Source organism: Microplitis mediator, chromosome 10 (genome assembly GCF_029852145.1).
Source record: "Microplitis mediator isolate UGA2020A chromosome 10, iyMicMedi2.1, whole genome shotgun sequence".
NCBI classification, from domain to species: Eukaryota; Metazoa; Arthropoda; class Insecta; order Hymenoptera; family Braconidae; genus Microplitis; species Microplitis mediator.
Genome location: NC_079978.1, coordinates 4,956,530 through 4,979,895, shown reverse-complemented (window position 1 = coordinate 4,979,895; position 23,366 = coordinate 4,956,530). Strand labels below are relative to the sequence as shown.

At 30.9% G+C, this 23,366-nt stretch overlaps 3 protein-coding genes across 3 annotated transcripts in view; 2 read left to right on the top strand and 1 right to left on the bottom strand.

The window, feature by feature from the left end:
* Positions 1-1,262: 1,262 nt before the first annotated feature.
* LOC130675549 (uncharacterized) overlaps positions 1,263-23,366 on the bottom strand; it is a 52,176-nt gene continuing 30,072 nt past the window's right edge. Inside the window, exons 2-3 of the mRNA XM_057481307.1 lie at positions 10,092-10,364; positions 1,263-8,840 (exon numbers count right to left, since the gene is read on the bottom strand). Coding sequence (XP_057337290.1) covers positions 7,554-8,840; positions 10,092-10,259 — 1,455 coding nt within the window. The 5' untranslated portion in view covers positions 10,260-10,364 and the 3' untranslated portion in view covers positions 1,263-7,553. The remainder of the gene's footprint in view (positions 8,841-10,091; positions 10,365-23,366) is intronic.
* Positions 10,862-15,751, top strand: LOC130675547 (outer dynein arm-docking complex subunit 4-like). The gene is made up of 5 exons (XM_057481305.1): positions 10,862-11,171; positions 11,344-11,676; positions 12,563-12,838; positions 12,974-13,397; positions 14,421-15,751. Exons 2-5 carry the CDS (start codon positions 11,442-11,444, stop codon positions 15,346-15,348), a joined length of 1,863 nt encoding a protein of 620 aa, XP_057337288.1. The 5' UTR covers positions 10,862-11,171; positions 11,344-11,441; the 3' UTR covers positions 15,349-15,751.
* Positions 17,332-20,301, top strand: LOC130675548 (outer dynein arm-docking complex subunit 4-like). Its single transcript, XM_057481306.1, has 3 exons — positions 17,332-17,589; positions 17,757-18,047; positions 18,150-20,301. The coding sequence occupies exons 1-3, from the start codon at positions 17,465-17,467 to the stop codon at positions 19,483-19,485; spliced, it is 1,752 nt and encodes a 583-aa protein (XP_057337289.1). The 5' UTR covers positions 17,332-17,464; the 3' UTR covers positions 19,486-20,301.

Sequence of the window (23,366 nt, the reverse complement as noted above, 5' to 3'; positions counted from 1 at the left end):
TAGTTTAGCTCTAGAAAAAAAAATTACCCTGAGACTTTGCGAGGTTTTTTCTGATAGATGACGCCATAAGAAATAAAAACGTTCATATTGTGTAGAGTTATTTCTAACAAGAGTAAATCTCACAAGTTCTTGTGGTAGAAAAAAAATGGGATCTTCAGGATAGTAGGATGAAACAGGATAATTATTTAAATGGTAAATAATAAAACTCATTTTTTGAATATAGCAAGAATTTTATAAAAGACGAGGCAGACTCACAGATGGTTTAATAGTTAATTATATGTTATGTATATATATATGAATGAGTGTTTTAAAAATTATCTTTTAAGTATTTTCATGTGTCATGTATAAATTATTTATGCTGGAAGTCGCATGTGGAAACGAGAATTACAAGTAATGTGTGATTATTTTAATTATATTTTATAATTATTTTCATCATAGAGCCGGAAAAAAATAATGTAGCTTACGTTTTTTTGTTTATCATTTTTTAAATTTTGATTTCTGGTCGTTTAGATAAATTTTTATGTTTCCTTTTGTTAATCCTCTTTCAAATAAATTTAATTACAATGAATATATATCATTTAATGTATAATTTATAAATTTATCTCTCATACCAAATAAATATATGTATGTCTAGTTACTTATATGTTCAATTTCATATATACGTAACTAAATATTTAAAGTCAGTTTCCTTCAATTTTACTGAGAATGCTAATTGATTATTTATTATTATTCATTATTTTATCTTTCGAATTTTTATCAATTAATTAAATTTACATTTAATACTTTAGTATAGAGTAGTGTATTTTTTCTTTGTTTAAAGAAATGTAAAATATATATTCAGTCGTGTTCATTATATTGATAATTTATTTAAAAAATTATTGTTTCGTAAGTGGAAAAGAGATCTGATGAAATTTAAAAGATTTAAAAATTGAATAGAAAAATCCGTGACTTACAATAAAATAGTGGATAATTGGAATGTATATATACACATATATGTATGTAAGTATTGACTATCGTCATTCGTTAGTAATTTAAAAATAAATAAATAAAATATATAATGAGTGTGAATGTAGCAGACATCAGACAAATTTAAAATTATAAATAAATAGAGTAAATAATTTAAAAAATAATATTTACAAAAAATGCACATGAATTTTTAAATTTTTTAAATGCGCATTTTTCTTTTAAGTTTTAAAATTAATTATTTATTCTATTTATTAATAATTTTAAATTTATCTGATGTCTGCTACATTCACGCTCATAATATGACAGTAAAGTTAGCAGACATTTTAAATTTAAATAAATTTTTTTTTACAGATAAATAATAAAAAAAGAATATTTCTAAAAAAATGCACATGTAGAAAATTTAATTAACTATACGTGAAATTTTTCAAAATATTTTTTTTAATATTTATTTTTTAATATATCAAGTTTTTTTTTATTGTGTGAATAATCATATAAATAAAATTCGTAATTGTGAAAACTAGGCTAGAAAAAAATAATAATAATTTTAATTATAATCAGTAATTAAATATAAACATATATCTAACAATTATTATTTCTATTTTATAATATATATATATATTTATAACCCACAATATTATTTTTTTAAATAGAATTTAATAATTAAATAGTTTAATAATATGTTAACTCTTCACTTCCTCTTTAGGATTATCGATTTCGTTTAAAACTCTCTCTCTTTCTCTATAATAATTTCCTTGTAATTTATACTAACGAGAAATATATCCATATTTTTAAAGTATACATGTATATATTTCTTTAGTGCTCTTGAGAAAATGAATTTAAAAATTTAGTGGTGAAATTAAAATTACGTATACCCTGTTATAAATGAGTAGATATTAAAGACATATCCCATCATAATATAATCATTTATTTTTAATATAATATAATATAATATAATATAATATATATTCATTTATATATAATAATAGTAGTAAGTAATAATATTTATTTGTTTCATTTCATTTGTTAAATTGACAATCCCAACGCGTTTGGCCAGTGTTTTTTAAAATAACATGAACTTTGCGCTGATATTTTTCAAGTAAAATATAATACCGTCAATCATATACCATTTTATTTTTTATATTCATTACAAAAAATATGTTTACAATTTTTTTTATTTATTTATTTACTATGTATTCATTTTATTACGCAGAGGAACAGTAAATATGTATTGATAATCGGACGTAAAAAGCGTGAATGAGTGAACGCCAGCATTGAATTCCTGTCGATCGATAATTAGAATTAAAAAAAACTAAATAAATAACGATGAAAAAAAATTATTTATCTCTTTCACTCACTTCCTCTTGTATCACAATTTAAATAATAAAAAAATTTAATTTTTTTTTTAATAAATTTCAATTGTCTAGAAAAAATAAAAAAACTGCTACAAGTTTTACAGAACGTTATTTAATTTTTTAATTATTTTTAGAGGTGTACGAATAATTCGAACTTATGAATTAATATTTGATTCAAAACTCGACTCGAATAATTCGAATTATTATATTATTCGCAAATTTTAGAGTATTTTGAATTCAGAGTTTGTTATGTTCGATATTTAAATATGAAATTAACAATTAATATATATTTTATTTAAACCATGAAATATAGTTACACGAATAGAAAAATTAGTATGAAAATTTGCTACAAATTTTTGTTCAAACGGAAATTAATAATTATAAAAACCAAAATGAATTGAAAAGATCTCTTGCCAATATTAGTATCTAGATTTTTTATGTTACTGACAGAGATGAACATACATTGAAATTGAACAATTGTTTTCTCCGGGTAATTGATTTTTAATCAAAATGTATAGGGGAGGGAGGGGCAAAAGGGGGTACTTAAGGAAATACCAAGTTTTCGAGGACTCAAATACGCTAAATCTTTTTTTTTTAATGATATTCAAAGTAAATAGAAGAAATTTTAAGTTACCGTTGAAAAAAAAAATTTTTTCATTTCTGCGGGCAAAGTGGGGTACTCCCTGAAAAAAGGAAAAAAAAATTCCGGATTTTAAACGAATTTGATTAAGTTGAATTTTTTTTTAAGTAATTTACATGAAGAAAAATTATATTTTACATGTTTATTGGATACAAAAGAAGAAAAAAATTTTTTAATAGTTTTTATCATAAAACAAACGTCATTAATATTTTTCAACTAACAATTGATTTTTGAAAAAGTTTACCAAAAAAAATTCAAAGTAACTCTTAATTATATTTACAGAAGTGATTTTGGAATGTTTAAGTTTCCGAATTATTCGAAATTTTTCTAATTATTTGATTCGAATTTCGAATCGACTATTAATATTCGATTCGAACGATATTCGCACACCCCTGATTATTTTTTAATAACTAAAAATAATAATAATAATAGAGTGACAGTATATAGAATATATGAAATTTATTTCTAAAAGTAATAATTTCGTAGCAAATTATTTATAAACAAAACAAAGCGTCTTGCTTTCATTTGTGTCTGCGCCTTGCAGATAAAATATTTCTAACAATAGATAATGAAGTTTGAAGTATATTAATAATGATAATGATGAATGAACATGTAAAAGAGAAAGAAAGTGAGAGAGTAATGTATATGTCATTATATAGTATCCTTCATACTTAATCAGTTTTCATATTGAAGTGAAGGCTGGAAACTTGGAAAGCTCACTGGGTAATGAGCACAAGTCCTCGTTATAGAATAAATTTAAGTTTTATGTATACAGAAATATATATATGTATATGCATATAATTAATAGCAAAGCTCATTGGCTCCGTTATAAACTAACGATGATATTATACATCTATTCATTGTTATTACTATTATTATTATCATTATTATTATTATTAATATATAAGAGTATTCAAAGTGACTGGATTATAAATTTTTTTTATAAGATATTGTATCGAAGCTTTGTACTGCTACAAGATATATATGAAGGCCCGGGCTCATATATTTTTTTTTCTATTTAATTATGTATTATTCTTTTCATTAAAATAGAAACAGTGCTCTCTGCATTATTACAGCTTTTGTGAATAATTACTATAATGCAAAAAGGACTAAAAAATATGTGCGATTGTCTTAATGCAAAAAAAAAAAAATACTGGCCAACTTATTAATTTTATTTCATACCGATCTTTTGCCGGTATATACATGCAGATAATTTTTGAGTAAAAATTACCCAAGTTTGCTACTGTAAGGATATATAGCCAGTAACAAAATTTTGACTATGTTGTTAACCTTTCGTTACTCGCGCTATGAGCGTGACGCCGCCGTTTTGACTAAAATTGCAATAAAAATTACTGTATGGATATTTGTGACTTTATACTTAACCAATTCTCTTTTTGAAATCTACATTTTTGTTAAATATGATTATAATTGATAAATATATATTTTAAATATAAAAAAAGTATATTTATGTATTACAAGAATGTGAAAAAGCGGCACAGTGCTCATTATGCGAGTTTAATCGTCGATTCAATTTTTGTGACCACGTTGCCAAACTTACTGTTGTTACTGTAAGAAATAATTCATTACAGCATTATAATTTGGCAACGTCGCATTTCCTTTAGCATGGGCGGCACAGTACTCGCCGCGCGATGAAAATCGTCAGGCGAGTGGACGCGAGAACGAAAGGTTAATAGAAATCGCGGAAAGTCCTGCGGTTTCGGTGGCGCCACCAAATGATCGCGAATTCTTGTAGAATTCGAGGAAATAAGACTTTGTTTCAAATAGCTATAACTTCTTCAAAAATGGACTAATTCAGACGTTTTTTTTTTTCAAAATTTTCGTCTTCAAATGCACTTCCCGGAAAAAAATACAAAAAAATGCTAGATATTAAATCTATGAAATATTTCACTTTTTTAAAAAAATCGCATTTTTCTCAAAAACTAACCGAGATATCGAAAAATTTTATCCTTTAAGAAAGTCTTATTTCGTCAAGTTCTACGGGAATTCAAGGTCATTTAGCGGCGCCACGGAAACCGTAGAATCCCCGAAATTGCAGTTCCTTTACATGCTATCGAGTACTAAATTTTACAATGTGCATGGAAAAAATTTTTATATTTACCACACGTCTTCACAGTATCATACTCTTTAGGTAATTTTTACTAAAACTTTCCCTGCGAGTAATTAAAATAAAACAAAGTTACATTTTATTAAATCGAGTAAGTTACTTTTAAAATATTTAATTTAAAATTTAAAAATATACATAAGTATTGTGCATTAATATATTAAAAGAGATTTTCCAGTTTTAATAAATAGTGAGAGTTTAAAGTAATGAATTTATACTCGCTCATGATACGGATTATAATTATTCTTTTGTACGTTTGTGGAGTTTATGTAGTTTGTGTGGAGAAGCTTTGTAAATATCGACATATGAGAGATTAGTTTACAACATGTACACACGTATATATTTATATATATTTATATATATATATATTTGTAGCAGACTCGTGAAAATTGTTCAAGCAGGGAGTGCGCAATATGTGCATACGCTTGATATATTTTTTATTTTAGAGTTAATTAATTATTTTTTTTTATTTGTATCCACTAGAGATCGATATATTTATATAATATATTATATAGTCTATAATATGTATATGTATATTAATATATAATTATTAATTGATAATTGTAGGTACAGATTTGTATTATTATTATTATTTTTTTGTTAATGCATAACGATTTTTCGTGTTTACGTAGAGAGCTTGCGTCGACTGTACTAGTGCTGTTCAGTGGGTGATGACAAAACGATAGATCCTCAAGCTCTCGGAACTTTAGGATTAATTGGATTATTAATTAATTGCATGCTCCTGGCGTCACGTATACACAAGTCTACGTAATCACGAAGACACCGCGACCGCAGTGAAGATTATTTATTAGTAGATATGTACAAAGTATACAGACTCTCTGCTAAATTACTACATGAGAGTTTTTTGATACTTATGACGCTGCTTATGATTGTGTTTAAACACTAGTTATTAAATTATTTTTAAAATTATCTGCTACCATAATTTAAATGCACAGTAATTATTTTAAGTGTTTAAAATAAACGTTAATGAATTTAATGGACGAATTCATGCTGACGAATAAATAAATTGGCTGCTAATTGATGAAAATTTTTTTATTCGACATAAATTTGTCGATTAAAAATGATTATGAGAACGAAAAGATGGAAATATATTTCCGGTTAATTTCCGTCACGTATGGGAAAAGTAAATCGATTGTAAAAATAAAAAGTTTGATGAATTTGTTGTGTACTGAGAGAATTTTACACGAAAATAACAATTTGTCAGATTGTTGACGCAAAACGTAAATTTACAGCTGTCGAAAAATTGACAGTAAATTATAATGTCATATGGTGAGTGTCTGAGTGTCTGATCGATCTACTGCCAGCGATAAAAATTTGAGTTTAATCTACTCCGAGTTATCGATGGCGTTGAAAAAATTTTAATAAATATCTGCAAATGTTCAATAAAAAAAAAAAAAGTTGTTTACATTTTTATACTGCATCCATGGATTGGTAGCGTTTGTATTCACTCTAAAACACCTTTACTGTAAATTCCTCTTTTAAATTTCTTAATTATTATTATTATTATTATTATTTAATTACGATTGTTATTCATTGCATACCTATAGTAAGAATGAATTCTAATTATAATTGTCAATCGATCATAAGATATAATTTAAACGACCGTTTATACGTAGATAAGTGAAAAAAGTCTTTTGTTATATATATTTTTATATCAGAAGAAAAATATATAAATTAAATTTATTATTTTGTTGTCGAGAGAAATTGACAAGTAGATAGAAGTGTAATCGGAATGTCAATCTTATTATTATGGTTGTTATTATTATTATTATTATTATTATTATTATTATTATTGTTATCATTGAAATTTTTTTGACCTCATTAGTGTGTCTACTATTTGAAAAGGAAAAAAAAATGTTTTCCAACATTCCGATTGACGACAATCAACTTGTCTATTCAATTCTCAAAGCATGTCACTCCTACGTGCGGCCATTTTGGCTGCCCTGGAGGCCAAAGCCCCGAGAGAGCACACGAGCCCAGCAAGAGTTTCCCACAAAGTTGGCCGACGTCTCTTTTGATTAGCAGCCTGACCACGCCAGTATGAATCCGTGAATCCTGGAAAGTTTCGTGAGTATCCCCTACAGTTGTAGCTGTTGTTATTGTTATTATTAATATTATGATTATTATTATTACTACAACTATTGTTAGTATTGTCTACAGGTTCAGCGCAGCTGGATCGTGATCGTGGCTGCTGCTTGACAACACCACGTCCTTGTCGTGGATCCCTCTGTACACGCGGCGGACTGTATCCGTTGTCACGACAACGGGATCTTGAGTCCGAGTCACGTCGCATCTGTTGCTGAATTTGGACATTACTCAGCCGACGGTCCATTAAATTAACAAGATTCTGGTGCAATCTCTGGTCGTTTTCCTGTATAACTGGCAGCTGATGAGCACTGCGTCTTGCTGGGCTGAAATGCTCCCCGGATCGATTGACTTCCGGTAGCACTTGTCAGGCGTATTCGGTGTCCGTTGAGGCGGATCTTTCCAAAGCACCAGCATGCGGTGAATGTTGGCTGGTCGGCGGTGGAACTCCTTGGACCGCTTGCTGTTGTTGTGCTTGAGCGTAAGCGAGACTCTTCTGGTAGCTAAACAATTGACGTTCGAGACTGTAATTCTCGGCTTGAAGCGCGGCTATTTCACGTCTCATCTGTTGGTTATGTACACGGCAGACATCGTCGTATTTGTGGTAAGTAGCTTGGAATAGTAGATGACTTTCATTCCACTCGAGTCTGACCCTCAGTTGACCCTTGTCCGATAGGAAGGGACAGTGGTCGTCGTTAACTTCATTGACACCGAGACTTGTTTCCATTATGATACCTTCGTCAGCTGGTTCTTGAGGATAGTATCGACTGAATGGAGCTCCGGGTAGTAAAATCGTCTCGATGTCCGGCTCATCGCCTCGTATCAAATACGCAGACCAACTGATGTACCTCAAATGATTACGCGGCACGTTATGTATGTCTTTGTAGACCAAATGAAATCTAACAGTGTCTGAGTGTAAATCAGCGCGCACTGTCCAAGCCTGCTTGTCACGGTCATAACAAGGCGCTGCGGGCAACATTGTTGGTCCGAGTGCTTGAACCGCGACCTCGGAAAATGTACGTGCCTCAATCATTTCCAAAGACACACGCAGCGTACCCTTGTGAGCGATATCCGACCAACGTACTCGAGTATGCCAACCGTAGCCTCTACCCTCTGCATCTGACAGATCATCAATTTGACCTGACTCAATTCTTCTCTCACCCTCTCCCAGCACCAGGCTGTATCGCACACGGCAGCGATGGTCGAAACCCGTCAGCCGTATTAGATAGACACTCAATTTACCTTCAGAACGTGGCTCGTCTTCCTTGTTGCCTTGCGGATAAATAGCCAAGTTCCAATCGAATCCACCGAATGTAAAATAACTTGTCTCCAATTTATTTGACTTCGATTGACCTGCAGTAAACATTCCAGTGGGAAGTCGTACTTCTGCTGAAAACACCGTCCTAACGTTTGCCATCGATAGTTCCAACTGAAACTCTCCATTTGGGTCGGCAAAGTTTCTGCTGTACAAATCCGATACGGGTATGTAATTTCTGTTGCCTTGAGCCGGTGCATCGTATGTAAACTTAACTCGTTTCCCAGAGAAACCCTCGTTGACGGAAAAATGTTCCCGATTTAGCAGCGTAAATGTGAAGTCAACGTAAACACGAAGACCTGGAGCTGCTCCACGCCAAACTAAATATACTCCCAATACCTGTTGATTAAAATATTTATTTTTTATTTATAATATAATTAATAATAATAATAATAATAAATAATTAAAGTCATTTAAACCACGAAGCGTTAAAGTGACTTTAAATAGATTTAAATAAGGTAATGATATGAAAACTATTGATTAATATGTATATGCCAAGTCTTTCGTGCTCATTAACTCATTGACAGAAATTAACATAAATTTGAATAGATTATAGCTGACGGTTTAACTCAGCTAATTTATTAACTGGCGAGCACTTAAGATCAAATTAAGATATAATCTTAAAAAAATAAATATAATTCTTATCACCATTTAAAAATAATATAAGCTACTTGCAAGAAGCAAATGGTGGGAGGAACTAGAGGGGGAATTAACAAGTGAAAAATTAATTGCAACGTTAAAAGGGGATATAAATAGGGAAATGTGTATATATGTTGGGGAAATTGAAAGACTGTTTAAAGAAAGTGATTGTTACAATATAGAATGTCAGAAAAATGCTGACATCGCAATACATGTATAGATACTAGATTGAATAAAGTATAAAATTATTGTAACGCGACTGTGATAAATGAGGTAGAAGGGTGAAATAAGAGGATAAGGAGAGTACAAATATGTAGTAAATAAGTAAAAAATTTAGTGTAAAAGAAAATGTAAATAATTAATATAATGAGTTTTGTAAAACACGATATATGTGATACAAATAAAAACGATATTCTATTTTATAAGCTACTTGCAAGTACTTTAATTAAAAATGAATTAATGATGTTAAATAAATAATGTCATTACTACGGTAATTGTTGTGAAACAGCGGTACTAAACGTTAAAAGCTTTCTCCATTCTCCCTATCTTACGTCTCTTGTTTTGTGATTGGACTGATGCCATCTAAAGGTTTTATTTGAAACAATAATCGAATAAGTAGACTGAACAGAAAGAGGGTGGGAAAAGCAAAGGGGTAGATTTTAACTGTTGCGATGGTAGTTTTTAAATAACTAAGTAACATCATTAAGTTATTTTATTTAAAAACTAAAGTTAACAATTACGGACTTATAAAATTTATTTTATTAAATAATAACAAAATAATTAATTCCAGAGATGAGTACTTGTAAGAAGCTTATGGTTTTACATCATTTCCAGATAAAAAAAAATATTTATGGTTTTTTTGTGCTGCATCAAGAAAAGCTTGGATTACATATTAATTAATAAATAATAATTTCCAACTAAAAAATATAATAAACTAAAGTAACATTAAACCTTGTCTCCGCGAGAAAAAGCAACTGCCCATCTTTGAAATCCACAAACGAGTTCTTTGCTGGTGACGTCTCTCTCAGGATCCCGTACAACGCTTCGGGTTACCACAAAAGAGAAGACCCGCGTGCCACCGCGATCTGGTAGCTGCGCGAATCTGTACAACAGAGCCATCACCGCATCACGAGATTAAACTTCCAACTAAGTTTCCCTATTTCTTTTCCCGGAGCTTATTTTTTATCAACCACTTCCTCTAGTTTCTTCAGCTGTCACGTGCACCTGGAAAAATAAATTTAACTTTAATTAAAAATTATTGATTATATTTAAATGTTATTAAATATATATACCCCGTAAAAAATCGGGAGTGGATTCGGAGTAAAAATGGATAGGATTTTATGTCAGTTCAGATTCACTCGGAGTTCCGGAGTTTTAAGAAAAAAGTCACTCCGCACACGGAGTAATTAGAGATTTTTTATGATCCTCAAGTTAAGACAATTAACAATTGTCGGTTTTTTTTTATCAACAATCAATTACGAAAAAAAAAAAAATATGCACATGTAGAATTTCAAAAAAACTACGAGTGCAATTTTTAAAAATAATTTATTGTTTTGAAACAATTCAAAAAATTACTAGACGTCAGCTGTCTTCAATATCATGATTTTTTTTGGCGGTTTATTTAAATGAATTTCAGAGAATTTTACTCCGAGGGGATAAAATATTTAACAAATTATCCAGTCCGGATTTAATTAGCGGTAATTCCACAAATTTTTCACAGTGTATTAACCAGAATTTGGTTCTATGTTAATATTATTAAGTAATCGTTTATTAATTAATTTGTAATAGTAATATAGAAATGTATCAACTCGATATATAACAACTGACTAATGAAATTGCTCACGTCAACAACAATATATGTTTATCAACTTGTCTGACAGTTTTACAACCAATATACATGCTATCTTCACTGCAATAATTCAGCATGTAGGTTAATATTGATTTTATAAGATAAAAAAAAAAAAAATAAGTAAAAGTAAAAATGTGAAAAATAAAAAAAAGAAACGTCTAAATCACAAAGTAATTTATCAGGTAATTGGATAGCGGCTGATAGTGGTAGTTATATTTTTTTTATTTATTATTATTATTTTTTTTTTCAATTTCAATGGGGTTAAAACTCAGTTATTGCTTATACAAGTAGCTATTGATTTATTTGTTTTATTACTATTTTTTTTTATATACTGACTGTATAAAATCTTCAAAGGTGTCACAAAATATTACATTTGCTATTCACCATCCGACGCGTTTGCTGATACTCCGGCATCATTCCTACTATCGATTTTATTGTAACGAAATCCAATCATGTTTCAACACAAAGACTCGGAAGCTTCGAAGCTACTTTGTGAGATGCATCGTGAGTGGGGTTTGAGGTTCAATAAGACCCAGCAGTATGAAGCAGCAGTAGCTGCGTTTGAGAGATCACGAGAAGAAGCCGGCGATGATGATCCAAGAACCCTTCTGGGCTTAGCCGAGGCATTAGTTAACTTGATGAGGTACTCTCAGGCAGATATTATCTCGGAAAAATGCTTACAGATGGGTATAATATTTTTTATAGTATAAAATTATGTGCGAGCTTTTTTATAAGTTTATTTTTGTTCACAATAATTTTTTAACTGGCTAAAAACTACCACTGTAAAAAATTTTGGTGTGAAAATTACACCAAATTCGCTTTAAATTTATACAGTGTGAATTGAAAATTTGTGCATCATCAAGCATGTAAATGTGTAATTTATGATGATTTGGCGTTAAGAAAAATAATCATAAAAATATTTAAATGTTCAAAGTACCATTTAATAGGGTAGAGGTACCATTTGTGGCCACTGCTCCACTTTTGGACATTTAATCCTGTATTTTAATTAATGAAAAAGTGTAAAATAATATTTTCATTTTAATAGTGAGAGAGAAGTATCTTTAAACATATTTAAAAAATCGGTAGTTATTGGGTCTTTTACAAATTATTTTATTTGAATTTTTCAAATGTCCAAAACTGGCCCTAAAGTGGCCAAAAACGGTACCTCTGCCCTACCTAAATAAAATCAATACACGATAAATGGAAACTAAAAACGTATGAATTTTTATTCTGCTGTCGACTAAACTTGAGGCAGGAAGTAGAGTCGTCAAAAAATTATGCTGCACTATAATTATTCTGAGTATAATATTTTTCGTGGTGTAGCATAATAATTTTCTGGCAACTCAATTTCCTGTTTCAAGTTTCAAGATCATTTGTTGCTCATTAATCAAAATTATAACGAGTAACATGGAATGGTGTAAAAAAGTAGATTACACGGATGTACACCATTCCGGTATTTCACACTACACGACCGTAAAGTTCTCGGTGGCCATTTTCACACCTAAATTTTTCACAGAGCACAACTTTTAAAATTCATGGTCAACTTGTCTAATAATTTAAATGATTACTGAAGCACCGAAGAATTATCTCGCCAAGTGGATGAGGATAGAAACATTGTACAGGATTGGAGAATTTTCAAAAAGTTTGATACTAGCTTATCAGGCAGGACACTCGTGTCGCTATCCATTCGAGGATGCAATTCATCGTGCTAATGAGACCGTTGAGGATTGCCTGGGTTATAATACGCTGAAGGATGTTTTGGTGGCTTTACTTCCTTGGATGAAGAAGTTGGAGAAGCGGCGCAACGACCTGATATCTAAGTTGTCGGAACTCAAGGATGAGTTTGAGGGTACTTATGTCTTTAAATTTAACATCTTGATTCAAAGTTTTATTACTCAGTACCCTGGTATCTGCCTTATTTATAACTTGCGAAATACTCCATGATAAAATTTGATTACTTAACATTTAATTTATATTTTCTAAGGCATAGATCAAGATCATTCACGATTTCCGGCTAATGATCCAGATTACCAACGCGAGTATCGTAATAAAAAATTCAATGACATGTTGACACGCAGGTATCTTGAGACACTGGCAGTTGATAAGTTTTTCGTTGAGAATTTATTTGAAAATCCGGGTTTTAAAACGGCGAATAAAGAAGCGAGTCAAAGATTACTTACACTGGCACAAGAGCTCGTGACAGGATCAAATAAAATAATCGAGGTTAATCGTCTTCGAAAGCCACTTTACGTCTATTACTTTAGAAACAGGATTATGCCATCTTCTTTGAAACGCGCAAATCTAAAAGATAAACAACTGCGTAAAGATAATATTGTTATCGAGGCTAATTCACTGCTGATGCGGCTTCACAAAGCACGCATGCAACGTGACTATAAAAGTTTTTTTATGTATATATATTTTATAATTTAACAATTATTGATTACACTGTAAAAAATCCGGACTGAATCCGGAGTGAATTCGGATTGAAATTAAATCCAAAATCACTCCGCATTCACTCCGCCACTCGGAGTTCCGGAGTTTTAAAAAAAATCACTCCACATGCGGAGTGAATCGGGAGTTTTTTTTTAGCGGAGTGATTGCGGAGTGACGCGGATTTTATTTCACTCCCAATTCACTCCGGTCCGGAGTTTTAATACTTAAATAAATTTATATTAAACTGTTAAACAATGTGTGTGTGTGTGTGTGTGTGTGTGTGTGTGTGTGTGTGTGTGTGTGTGTGTGTGTGTGTGTGTGTGTGTGTGTGTGTGTGTGTGTGTGTGTGTGTGTGTGTGTGTGTGTGTGTGTGTGTGTGTGTGTGTGTGTGTGTGTGTGTGTGTGTGTGTGTGTGTGTGTGTGTGTGTGTGCGAGTGTGTGTTTGCGTGCATGTGTGTGTTTGGGTGTGTGCAGGTGTTTGTGTGTGAATGTGTGCTTGTGTGTCTTCGGATGTGTGCAAATATCTGCGTGTGTGTCCGCGTGTGTGCAAATGTGTGCATGTGTGCATGTATGCATGTGTGCAAATGTGTGTGTGTGTGTGTGTGTGTGTGCAAATGTGTGCGTGCGTGTGTGTGCGAGTGCGCGTGTGTGTCTAAATATGTGTGTGCGTATGTGTGTGCGTATCAGCTGATCATTTATGTAATACGCGAGTTTTACTTCGATTTTATTGAGTGGAGTTATTTTTTATTAATAATATTTACAAAACTCTGCTCCGGAGTGAATTTGACTCCGGAGGGATTAAATTAATAAAAAATTATCTACTCCGCGAAAACTCCCCTGCGGAGTGAATTTCACTCCGAGGGGAGTGAATAATTAAAAATTCATTCACTCCGCATTCACTCCGGATTTAATCCGCATTCACTCCGCGAATTTTTTACAGTGTAAAGTTCAAATAAATGAATGAAAATATTAAAGATATTTAAATAAATAATTTTTAGGTACGTTGATAGAGTCAAAAATAAATTTGATTCATACAAAGAATCCATGTTTCCGATGAAAAAAAAATGTTTGGACGAACTATACAGAATAATATCACGAGCATACATCGATGCAAGAGACGTGACAAGTATTAAAGATGAGAACGAAAAGATGAGATACTTAAAACATCATCTTGGTTTGCGCGAAAGCACGTTCCCAACGGACAGCGATCTCGGCTGGATACCATACAGTCTTCAGAGCCGGAAAAAAGCGCCAGAAGTGTTCAGAAAACGTCTGGCAATGGCATCTGAGCCACTGGAGCTTGCGTGGTTGTTTCACGAGTTCGCTAAGCTTCATGTTGACATGCGACTTCTTGATGCCGCTCGTTATTACGCGAAAAGGTCACGAGACATGGGCTTGCAAGCGCAAGACGACAGATGGATATTAAACGCCAATCACTTGCTCATGAAAATTGAAATTCATTCGAGGAATAAAAATGAAGCTCGCGATGCTGCGCTGCTGGCTTATTGGTGTGCGAAGAAAATAGGCCTGGATTATTTAGTGGACTTTTACAGGCGGTTGGTTGAATTCATAAAAGTTGCTGATGTTGATAAGTTTTTTGGTGTCGGTGGTATTGCGATGAGAGAACGTTTGATGGTTAAATTAATGCCGGGAGAATTTAAACGAGATATGGATCTGTTATTGCAACGAATTAATTTTATACCGGCTAAACGTAGATTGTCTGTAATGCCTGGATGCAAGCCCAGGGATCATAATTTCAAAATGCCCTGCAGGAGACATTCGATATTGCAGCAACGCCGGCAACAATATGGTGAAAGCTTTTCCTGTAATCGAAACCGAGAAATGGAAATGAGACGCGATTCACTGCGACAGTCTGCTCCTTCACGTCATATTCTTGGTTGGATGGACTTTGAAGATTATCTGTAGTAATTTTATCTCCATGTTTTTTTTTTATTCATCCAATGTATCTAATTTTCATAGATAAAAATATATAAATATAAATTCAAATAATATTGAGGAAAAATATATAAATAACTCCCAGTGTAATAATAGTCATATCAAGGAAAATATATGTATACATAAATGTCTAATAAAAAATATAAATAATATCTGTAGCTAGCTGGAATAAAAAATATGTAAATGATACTGCAAAAATAAATATCTGATAAAGTATGAAGGAAAGCTATAAATTATGATGGAAAATATTTTTAATAAATAACATGAGTAAATAAACGTTATTAATTTTTTTTCCAGCCCAAATTGCACATGATTAATGATCACTGTAATTAAGTTAAGCGAAAATGGAAGTGAGATAAAAATGTCAACTGTACTAACGACTGTACGTTGATTTTTTTTTTTAAACTATTTTACTCACGGAATTTGTACGTGTGATGTAGTAGATGTGAAAATAAAAAATATATGTTAAGAGAAAAAAGTAAATTGTGTTGGTCTACTGGGTGCAAGTACTGTATATTTTTTTGTGAAATGTACTGGTGGTTTTGTTGGGGCAATACCGTATCCAATAGCAAAGTGTGATTGTATATCTGTATATTTGTACAGATATATTTTGTATAAAAGAGGTTGGGCTAAAACCAAGTTATCTTGAAAGCCAGCAGCTTCGATTAGGAAATCTCGTTATAGTCTGCTACGCTCGCTTTCGTTCCTTTTATTTGGATGGTTTCATCGGCTGTCAGATGTTAGCGATCATGTATTTTAAAGGCATTCTCAGACAGTGTCCACCACTTTTTAAAAATATGCAATGATTTTCAACTGTCGTAACCATATGCAAATTTTATTAATTAATTAGAACCTTGGTTGAAAAAAAAGACAACTTCGCTGAGATATAGATTTTAAAAAAATGATTTACAGTTGTTATCAATTAGGAGTTAAATGAAATTTTTTGGATAAATTTTAGCCTACAAAATTTGAAAATTCTAATATAAAATTGAAGATTTTACTGAAATATACACTGTTAAAAATAATTTGAAAATTACAATACAAAAGGAATTGAATTTTCATAACTAGATATTTGAATTGTATTTTCATAACTAGATATTTGAATTGTATTTTCAATGAAAAAAGCTTTAAATTTAATATACGTAATTTAATAATCAAGCTGGTATTCAAAATTAAGAAAAAAAATATGAATTTTTATAAACGTACTTAAAATTTATACCTACTTGATTTTTAAATTTTCAAAGCAAGTATTGAAAATTCTAAAACATATATTGAATTTTAAAAATTCTATTTGAAATTTCATAATAGTTATTTGAAAATTCAAAAAAAAGTATTTGAAAATCCAAAGTGTTAATTTGAAAATTCAAAACGTGTATTTTAAATTCTATATGAAATTAGTAATGAAATTTCAAGCACAAATGTATGTGTTTATTGCGTTATATATACAATCTTTGAAGATTCAAACAATTTTTTTTTACAGTGTATGTTCGAAATTTCGTTTAACTTCCAATTGACGTCATTGTGAGTAATTTTTTTTTAAATTCCCTATTTCAGCGAAATTTCAACTACACGGAAAGAAAATTCCACTAAAATTTACGATGTTAACTTCGCAATCGTGGACTATACTTTCATTAGCATCGATTTTCAAATGTCTCATTTTAAAATTTACTATGCAGGTTACATTTTTTACTATTCACTTTATTAAAATTACGATGTTAAATCGTAAAAAATATAACCTACATAGTAAATTTTTACATAAGACATTTAAAAATTGACGCTAATGAAAGTCTAGTCCACGATTACGATGTTAACATCGTAAATTTTAGTGGAATTTTCTTTCCGTGTACGTTGTCTTTTTCTAAATCAATTGATAAAATTTTGATTCGCTTATGACAGTTGAAAGTCATTTAAAATTGTTAAAAAGTAGAGGTCACTGTCTGAGAGTGGCCTTAAGTGTCAAAAAAATATTTTACTTATAAATAAACAAAACACAAAATTCTAATGTCACGCTAAATGTAAAAAATGGATTAGCTGTTAATTAAATTCGCTTAGTTATAGATTTAGTATTATAACTGGCATTATAGTTATGTCTTACGATTCGACAATGGAATTGGAGAAACTATCGAAGTTAGAGGAACGTGTAAAGCTGAAATCAAAAGGACGTCAATTAGCGAAAGCTTTGCATGAACAGGCAGATCTACTATACAACAAGTAAATTAATACAATTTAATCCAATACAATTGAATTTAATTCAGTTTGATAGAATACAATAGTATTGCGATGAAATATAATTTTGAAATCAACTTAAGACTTAATCTAAATCCTGTTGATGAGAAAATTTAATCTCTACTTTGTATGTATTATTGTGTCTATCACAGAGAGGATTACGAGGCAGCTTTGATCCTGTATTACCGTGCGGCTAGTGAGAATCCTCGAGACACCAGTCATCATATTGCCGCCCGTAGAACGTCAAGAGCCATAAGCTTAGCAACTTCTGCTGCCGCCGCTGGAGATTCTGCTGGTCCTCGTTCGCGAAAAATTACACGGCCGGTGATAAAAAATAATTCGGTCCTGCCATCAACTTTTTGCGCATCTGATACTGCTAAGAAGGCGAAAGAAATTCTTAAGGGGTCGGTGGATCCATTTATTGATGTCAGCAATATTCTTAAGTGAGTATATGCTTGTTTTATATGGGCTTAAAAATAAAACGGTTATGTTTTATGTTTTTTTATGGTGGTAAGAAAAAGCTTTTAAATAAATCCTTCGTTCAGGTGCTTGGATTCACGAGGAAACTTTTTTGGTGATTGTGTAAAGAATGTAGGGAAAGTTAAGTCGAAAAATAGTCTGAGAAAATTGGCGGGGTCTAAAGTGCTGCTGAGACAGCAGCAAAACCAACAAGTCAATGAGCCGGTGAATCCAGGTTTTAGATTTTCTGATATCAAAAGGTCTTTCGCTGCCGGCGATTGGGATAAAACTATTGAGATAGCAAGAAATTTATTGCAGCATAAACAAATATTAAATTATAATAATAATAATTATGTTGCAAATATCCATCGATATGCTGCGTTGGCTTACGTATCAAAAGGGAGACATGACCATGCGGTTGTCGAAGTCTCGAAAATGATACAGGCCGCTAAGCAATCCAATGACGTGAAACTTTTATCACGATCACTCGCGGTGGTTGGTAAAGTCCATTTGACCTTTGGGTATGTTCACGCAACTGCTAAAGCTTGGGAAAGACTGTCTAGAGATATTACAGAAGCTATAGTTAAGGCTTGGTTGCTTCACGAAATTGGCAGATGTTATTTCGAGATGTCTCACTTTACAAAAGCACTGGAGTTCGCTAGAAAATGTGTTTCATATTCTGAACGAGCCCAATCAGCCAAGTGGAAATGTTATGGTAAACTTCTTGCTGGTCAAGCTTTTATTGAACTTGGTCAATTGATTCAGGGTCTTGAATCGTTGAAATTAGTTGCCGAAATTCTGGATACAGAAATAAATGACAACGATTTACTAAATTACGTCTTAAATTTAATAAAAACAATATATTATTTTATGAGAAAAAAATTTCATCAAGAAAATTTGAGTGGAAATAAAAATTTTATTAGGCCATTTGACGGTACAGAAAAAAATGCTGAGGTTTTAATTAAAATAAATGACCAATCAAATCGACAGAATGTTGACAAAAAAAATCTTGATAAAAATTACGAGTTTTGTTTCACCGATAAATGGAAGATGTTTTTAACTAAAAGTAAAAGTTCAATAATTACTAAATCTGGTTCTGTAGATTTTCACTCGTCTAATGTCATAAGAAATAACGATTCGACGAAAAAACAAGTTCTTTTATCACGACACGACCTAGAAAATGAAGAAGAAGAAGAAGAAGAAGAAGAAGAAGAAGAAGAAGAAGAAATAGATACTCAGCCAACATTATCAGATAAAATGTCAGTAGGACTTACAAAAGTTGAATCTTCCAAACTATCGTGTCTTATAAAAAAAAATGAAAATAAAAACTTTAAACTTGAGTCTCCCGAGTGTTTCGAAATGACCGACGATCAGTCTGACGAGTCTATCTTAACAAATAGAACTTATGATATAACTTGTTAATCAACTTATCCACTCTATCGTGACTCTATTGCTGTCCATCATCGAACAATTTAAAGTAACTAACTTTTAAGTCAATACAATTCTCTTCCATCATCTTCATTATAGCTTTGAAAATTTTTCGTACGAACAGTAATTAATATTTATGACAAATTTAATAAACTAAAATTTGTGTATCCAGTGAAATAAAATTTTGGAGTATCATGGGCTTGGATATTCAAAGCAACTGTTACCATGTTATTGACGGTGACACTGTCCTTTATTGTCTAGCATTCTGACAACACCGTATCTTGCACGTGATACCTACATGAACCACAATGATATTTGAACTGTCCAAGTTTCCAAGAGTAAATTTCATGCACGCGTGCACACAATGAACAAACCCGCATTTCGTGCACATATCGAATGATGTGAATAGCTGACGTGATTTCGCTCAGATTGTCCCGGGCTACCTGTTGAGTTGTTGATATTCTAAGGCTTCCACTGACATACTTGATACATTTTATCATGTGTATATATATACAAGAATTCCACTAGGCCGTTAAACGGAGACCCTAATCCAGGATTAAAATTATACTGAGTTAATTTAAAATTAACCGAGTTACATTCTCACTTGAGCTGTTACTTATTATACTTATTTTCATCAGGCTTATGAATGATATGAACTTCATGTAGTTTGTAAATATACTTTAATGAAACGATTGTATACTTTCAAATGTAATGATTAAAATTCTAGGTCATGAATAAAAAAGTATTCATTACCGTCAAACGACGTCCTATTCATACGAGGCTTTAAACAAAAATGTTTTTGTCAAAAGAATTTTTAAGTACGTCGGTTTTTTTATTTTTTCTTTTAATCTGTAAAAAGGTGAGCCAAGCGGGGTATCTTAAAAGTTGGAAAAATTATATTTAAAGTTTTTTTTTTCTTTTACTGAATTTTAAATTCAAGTTAATAAAAAAGAATTTAATTAACCTGCATAAGTAAAAAGTTTAGCAGTATGTAGAGCAGTAGCAGTTTAGGAATTTTTAAGGAAAAAAATTGGTCGAATTTTTTTTTTAAGGCAGTGAATTTATTATAAATGTGTTTTCTCTTTTGAATTTGAAATAGTGAGAATGGTGACTATTCACTGTACTGTAAAAAATTGGGAGTGAATTTGGAGTGATTACGGATTTTATTTCAATTCGAATTCACTCCGTCAATCAGAGTCCCGGAGTTTAAAAAAAATCACTCTATGAGGAGTAAATAAGGAGTTTGTTTTTTCAGTGGAGTGATTTCGGAATGATGTGCTCTCTAAAAATGAATCAGTGAAATTCACTTCAAATTAGTGAATATTCACTGGGAGCCAGCTATAAGTATGCCACTGGTTGAATTAGTGGTATACTTATAACTGTAGAAATAGTGACTATCCACTGATTCGCAGTGAATTTCACTAATTCATTTTTAGAGAGTGGATTCACTTCGATTCGGAGTTTTAATATTAAAAAACTTCCTTTCGGAGTGAATTTTACTCCAAGGGGATTACACAAATAAACAGTCATCTGCTCCGCAGTCACTCCGGATTTACTCCGCTAATTTTTTACTGTGTATTTACTAGTGAGCAGTGTCACTAATTCAAATAGTGGTATACTTTTCACAGGTAATAAGTGCACGGAAAAAAAATTGTAGTTGCTACAACAGCGGCTGTAGTTGAGCTGTAGTTAAGTTGGAGTAAAGAAATGCCAACTCTAACTCGGAATAACCTCAACTACACGTTTAGTAATGTCAGTACTATTTATGTAGTATCCTTTACTACATATTTGAATACTCGCTTAGAAGAACCAGAATTTTTTTCCATGTGAATATTCATTGCAAAATAGTGTTTTTTATACTAATTGATTTTTAGAAAGTTGAATTTTAAATTTAATTTATTTTCACTGAATCTCGATCAAATACAAAAAAAATTTGATAAGTAAAATTCATTTTTCAGATTCAATAAATTGTTAGTTTGTAACTCAAAGAGAAAAATATTTGTAATATTGAAAAACTTTTTTTCCTTTAGGTAAAATCCGTTATATAAAAGGTTATTTCTCAGAGTCATTGCAGCTACAACTCATTGTATTCAAAATAACACCTCTTTTTATGATACGTTAAATCATATCCCAAAACACAATAAAGCTTTTAATATTCATTATTGCCTATTCAACGTGAGTCTACACAAAAATATTAAAACCACCCTAGCCACTTTACGAAGGAATTCAGCCTATTTAAATTTACATATTCACATTATTTTCTTAACGCCACCATCCGGCTTCACCTCCGCCTTTGCCTGTATATCCGCTTCGAATACTTGAATTTTCACTGGGGAGTAAATTTAATAGGTAAATATTTAATTCACTAGCAGTATAATAAATTGTCAGTGAGTAGCTCTGAAATTGATCGTTACTATTCATGGTCTGGTCAATTTACTTACGGATAGTGAGTCCATTAGTTGGTGTTCTGGTCCAAGACTAATCGTTGTATATTTGGATTGCATGGAAATGAAGATAGAGAGAGAAAGAGAGACAGTAGGAGATGAGAACACGGAAATCCGAAAAGTAGAGAAGTAAAACTATCATATGTGTTTTATTAAATGATTCTAAGGCAGTTCCCGGAACTGAAATGAACCTTAGTACGGTTCTTGAATATTCTCTCTTTAGTTAACTGTTTGATATTCCTTGTGAAGTCACAGCAGTTATAGTTGTTAAGCCAATTTTATGTAAAAAAAGTATTACAATTTAATGGTAAAAAATTATGAGTGTGAATGTAGCAGACATCAGACGAATTTAAAATTATTAATAATTAGAGTAAATAATTAAAGAAATAATATTTATAAAAAATGCACTTATTAACTTTTAAATTTTTTGAATGCGCATTTTTTAAAAATTTTATTTTATTAATTATTTACTCTATTTATTTATGATTTAAAATTTTTTTGATGTCTGCTAAATTCACACTCATAAAAAATTTGGTTCTGAAGTTAGTAGACAATTAACAATTTTTTGATTTTTTTTGTCAACAAATCAATTACGAAAAAAAAAAATAACTGAAAATATACACATGTAGAAAATTAAAAAAGCTATAGGTGCAATTTTTTGAACTTTTTCTTTTTATAATTCATCGTTTCTAAAAAAATTCAACATTACTAGACATCGGCGAACATCGGTAACGTAAAAAATTTATTTTTATATAAAATAAAAAAATTGATAAGCTTGATAATTATAACAATAATTTTACAACTTTTAGCTCATTAATATTTAATAGCTTTATTCTACAGTAATTTGAGCCGTTGCAAGTCGTTACAGACTACAGAGGAGTCTTTAGACACGTAGTATCGTTAAATAATTGTATGCATAAGAAGAACCGCGGATTTTCTTAAGTCATTAACCACTTGCTCCTTCAAATTTTAATTATCACAATTAAATCGTAAAATAAGTATTTTAATCGATAAAATTTTTTATATTTTTTTGTTGCACTTTATTTATTTATTTATTTTTATTTTTGACTTCTGAAAAATATACACGCTAGGAGTTGTTCGAGTGGAGTAAAAAAACATTCAGTGATAAAAATAGTGTGATCTTGACACATTGATATTTTAGTTGAGAAAAATAAAATATCTATAGTTTCGTGTTATTTGTAGAAGCGATTGTATTTATTATAAGGATACGATACGAATATCGTGTAAAAAGAGAATGGTTTACTGAAAACGTGAGGACACTTACGTAACATTTTTATCTTACTTTCAAATAATGTCTTATAAATATTTTTTTTTTAAATTCAAAATTTTTATATTAAGCCTTTGAATTTTAATTGAAATAAAGTCTATTAATGTTATTTAGTGTAATTAGTCAACGAACACTGCTCTGTT

Bases quoted from the DNA above. Each gene is read 5' to 3' on its own strand.
- LOC130675547 (XM_057481305.1), top strand. From the start codon at position 11,442: ATGTTTCAACACAAAGACTCGGAAGCTTCGAAGCTACTTTGTGAGATG. The intron at 11,677-12,562 runs GTATAATATTTT...TGATTACTGAAG, and splicing joins GGAAAAATGCTTACAGATGG to CACCGAAGAATTATCTCGCC. The intron at 13,398-14,420 runs GTATATATATTT...AATAATTTTTAG, and splicing joins GACTATAAAAGTTTTTTTAT to GTACGTTGATAGAGTCAAAA.
- LOC130675548 (XM_057481306.1), top strand. From the start codon at position 17,465: ATGTCTTACGATTCGACAATGGAATTGGAGAAACTATCGAAGTTAGAG. The intron at 17,590-17,756 runs GTAAATTAATAC...TGTCTATCACAG, and splicing joins GCAGATCTACTATACAACAA to AGAGGATTACGAGGCAGCTT. The intron at 18,048-18,149 runs GTGAGTATATGC...TCCTTCGTTCAG, and splicing joins GATGTCAGCAATATTCTTAA to GTGCTTGGATTCACGAGGAA.